Below are 4,344 nucleotides of genomic sequence, written 5' to 3' on the forward strand. Positions count from 1 at the left end.
TGGTTGTTAGGTTGTTACTATGATGTTTTGGATGGTTGTTAGATGGTTGCTATGGTCTTTTGGTAGGTTGTTAAGAGGTCGCTTTGGTGTTTTGGATAGTTGTTAGGTGGTTGCTATGGTCTTTTGGTTGGTTGTTAGGGGGTCGCTTTGGTGTTTTGAGTGATTGTGTGTGCATGTGTGTGTGACAGAGAGAGCTTTGGTGTTTTTGGTGGTTGTTAGGTGGTTACTATGGTGTTTTGTGTGTTTGTTAGGTAGTTTATATGGTGCTTTGGGTGGTTGTTAGTTGGTTGCTATGGTGTTTTGAGTGGTTGTTATGTGATTGCTTTGGTGTTTTGGGTGGTTGTTAGGTTGTCACTAGGGCACTTTGGTTGTTGTTATGTGATTGCTATGGTGTTTTTGGTGGTTGTTAGTTTGCTACTAGGGCGATTTGGTGGTTGTTTTGTGGTTGCTTTGGTGGTTGCTGGAGTGTTTTGATTGGTGGTTTACTAGCCAAAGTAAATAAAACCAACCTGCAAAGCTATATATAATGTTATGGTTGCTTGTGCAAATGGTGCTGACACAGTGGTGCTGTGGATGGTTGCCATGATGTTTCTACTTGGTTGCTAGATGGTTTCTACAGGGCTTTGTGTGGTTGTTAGGGTGTTTGCAATCTAGTCAGAGTCAACAGAGCCAACCACCAAATCTAAATAATGTTCTGATTGCTAGATATGATTTGGGACACAATACCACTGAGACATTTAGTTTTCCACAAAAAAAGCATCATATACAGGTTTTGAACAACGTGAAGATAAATAAATGATGACAGAATTTTTTTTTTGGATTGACTTTCCATTTAAGGGGGCTCGTTTTTAAAATCCTTAACCCCAAAAAATTACGCTAAATAAGTAATAGGACGGCACTACGAAGACAAAACAAGCCTGCTGTAGAGAATGTTAATGAAAATATGTTATTGTCTCTCAGGCTTCGTATTCATACATATATTTATAATGTGTGTGTTTCAGATATTCTGGAAATCACATCTGTGGATGTTGGGATTGTCGCCATCCGAGGTCTGGGCAGTAACCTCTACCTGGCTATCAGTAAGAAGGGAGAGTTGTATGGGTCGGTGAGTACGTGTTTGCTTAAACCTAGCAGGACCTTACGCAGAACCAAATCACACCAATGTTTAATCTCTCCTCTCTTTTCTGCATTAACAGAGAAACTATGTTATAAACTGCCGTCTGAAGGAGCGAATCGAGGAGAACGGGTATAACACGTATGCATCTGCTGAATGGAGGAACAAGAAACGTCAGATGTTCGTGGGCCTGAACACTCATGGACGACCTCTCCGTGGGAGAAAAACTCGCAGGAGGAACACAGCCACACACTTCTTACCCATAGTGGTGTGACTTTCAAAATGCAGATGGGTCCAAGGGAGATGAAAATGAGATTAAGATAAAGACTTTGCCTCCCTGTAGTGGCTGTGCTCATTTAAGATGTTCAGTGTTTGTTTGCACCTGTACTCTTTGGTTGCTGGCACTAAACACTATATTCTCATACAACTTAGTATTGTGTGGTAGACATGCGAGCAGAGCTGGTGAATGAAGTGGATTTTCATTCCTTTGTCAAGCAAGCCCATCATCTAAAGTTATGGATTATATGTGGAGGAATTTTCTTCGAGCTCTTAATAATACACATTTCTTAAAAGGTCTGTTAAATTTTATTTTTAATGGACTGAACAGAGAACTTGGAATAAACAGTATGGTAATATATATATATATATATATATATATATATATATACATATATATGAGAATTTGTTTGCTGTTTTGAAGAACTGTTTTGGACTGCTTTGGAGTAAATTATTTATTTGTATTGTATTTAAATAAAATACTTTAAAAAACATATTAGATGCATATTAAATGGATATCGTCCTCTAATTCCTGTGAAATAAAGTCTATTTTGTTATTCTCCTGCAAAGCAACTAGTTCTGTGTTTTGTACAGTTTCGTGCGTTTCATTTAATTTCTCACAATTTTTATTTAAAATTTAAGTTAAAATTGAATTTAGAATTTTAACATTTTTATTTTTTGATTTGTAATATTTTATTTTATTATTCACTATTATGACCATTAAACACAGTTTCCTCCTGTTTTTATTGTGCGGGCAAGTTTTGGTTTTGAGTTTTTTGTAATAATCGTAATTCGCAATAGATCCTCAATACTACTGTAACAGTAATTTATTGTAAAAAAATTATTGATTCTCTTGAAGTATTAAAAAAATGATTTATCATTATTAATACGTGTAATATGTAATATAGTAATATTGTATAATATATGTAGTATAGTAATATTACAACTTTAATGTGATTCTTTCAATATTTAGATTTTTTGCACCCTCAGATTCCAGATTTTCAAATATTCGTATCTCGCCCCAAATATTGTCCTATCCTAACAAACCATACATTAATGAAAGCTTATTTGTTCAACTTTTAGATGATGTGTACATCTTCATTTCCCTTATTACTGGTTTTGTGGTCCAGGGTCACAAATGAATATTTTTACAATTAAACAAAAAAAATTAGCGCTGTCAAAAGATTAATCGTGATTAAACGCATACATAATAAAAGTTTGTGTTTGCATAATATTTTTGTGTGTGTATTGTGTGTAATTATTATGTATATATAAATATCCACAAACATGTATAAATAAACAAATAATAATTTATGTATATAATATAAATATGTAAATATGTAAATATATATATATATATATTTCTTAAATGCATACATGCATGTGTGTGTGTTTATACAATATATACAAAATAATTACACACAGTGCACACACATAAATTATGCAAAAACAAACTTTTATTTTGTATGTGATTAATTGCGATTAATCTTTTGACAGCCCTAAAAAAATATATATATTTTATTTGTTTAATCTGAATTCAACCTGACCATCATACAACACTATAATATATCAGAAAACTCAGAACGTTATATACGTTATGTACCAGGTCCAATAATAGTAATATAATAACAACTATGAAAAAGAAGTCACCGGCCGCCACTGGACACCAACATAAACACTTAGAAGAATGTTAAATATACTCATTAAATTTTCCACTCACTCACTGGCCCTTATCAAACCATTTGTTTGGTTTCTCACCTTTTGCATGCACTTGCAAAAATATTTGTGCAATTTCCCTTATTCACTTGCGGAGAAAAACAATGCTTGGGTAACGGGAAGTAAACCTACGTATCTTTTATCTAAATAGCTCTTGAACATTTGGGAGCAAAAGGCGCTCACTCAAATAATGTGATCCAGCTTAAGGAAACATGTGGAAAAAGACTTCAGGCAAATCCTCTAATGAGGGCTTGTTTTGAAGAGAGAGACTCACAGATTGTTAATAGTCTCTGTTTGGTGTTGGGAGGGCGCTGTGGCCCATTGAAGCCTAATGGGGGGGGGGGGGGGTGTCAAGCCTGATTTACAGGATCTTTTCTTATTAGTGACTGTCATGCTGGTTTAGTCTGGGTACATCTAGTAAGTTTCCATTTCAGAGACGAAAAGTGGTGTTCATAATCACTGCTGCCATCAGACATCAGAGCCTAATTTGTCTTGACATTCTTGTTAATAAATGTGATTAACTGTCAACAGTCACAAAGTCAAACTTAAAGGATAATTTATAGGATGTGTGTTCACATGAAGATTTACAGTGTGTTTAAAAAAACTGCAGAAATATTTCATGAAGGTATACATTTAAAAAAAAAAAATCATATAAAAATCATATAATACCTCAAATGGTAAAGCATAGTATGTCAAGGGTTTGATCATGGCAACACACACTGATAAAAAATATCAATGTATAGATGTCGCTTTGGGAAAAAAATGAATCATTAAATGTAAACATAAAAATGATTAGCAATAAAATAGTATTTTATAAAAATTATAGCAAATGATTATTACACATCATTTTACTAAGGCTGTCTAAAGATTAATTACGATTAATCTTATACAAAATAAAAGTTTGTTTTTGCATAATATATGTGTGTGCACTGTGTGTAATTATTTTGTATATATAAATACACATACATGCATTTATGTATTTTAGAAATATTTACATCTATATATTTATTTAAATTTTGATATATTTTATATTATATATAAATTTAAAAAATATAAACACATTTTTTTTCTTAAATGTATACATGTATGTGTGTATTTATATATACACAATAATCACACACAATACACAAACATATATATTATGCAAACTTTTATTTTTGTAATCTTTTGACAGCCCTTAATTTGACTGCTCACCAAGCGTCTGTATGAGAACTTTTATTTTGAAATCAATGCTATGC

General features: G+C 32.7%; 1 protein-coding gene across 1 annotated transcript in view; it reads left to right on the top strand.

Moving 5' to 3' along the window:
- Positions 1–1,884, top strand: part of fgf10b (fibroblast growth factor 10b) — a 38,440-nt gene extending 36,556 nt beyond the window's left edge. The window contains exons 2-3 of the mRNA XM_073860244.1: positions 1,002–1,105; positions 1,197–1,884. Coding sequence (XP_073716345.1) covers positions 1,002–1,105; positions 1,197–1,388 — 296 coding nt within the window. The 3' untranslated portion in view covers positions 1,389–1,884. The remainder of the gene's footprint in view (positions 1–1,001; positions 1,106–1,196) is intronic.
- The last annotated feature ends 2,460 nt before the right edge of the window (positions 1,885–4,344 follow it).

Source organism: Misgurnus anguillicaudatus, chromosome 22 (genome assembly GCF_027580225.2).
Source record: "Misgurnus anguillicaudatus chromosome 22, ASM2758022v2, whole genome shotgun sequence".
NCBI lineage: Eukaryota > Metazoa > Chordata > Actinopteri > Cypriniformes > Cobitidae > Misgurnus > Misgurnus anguillicaudatus.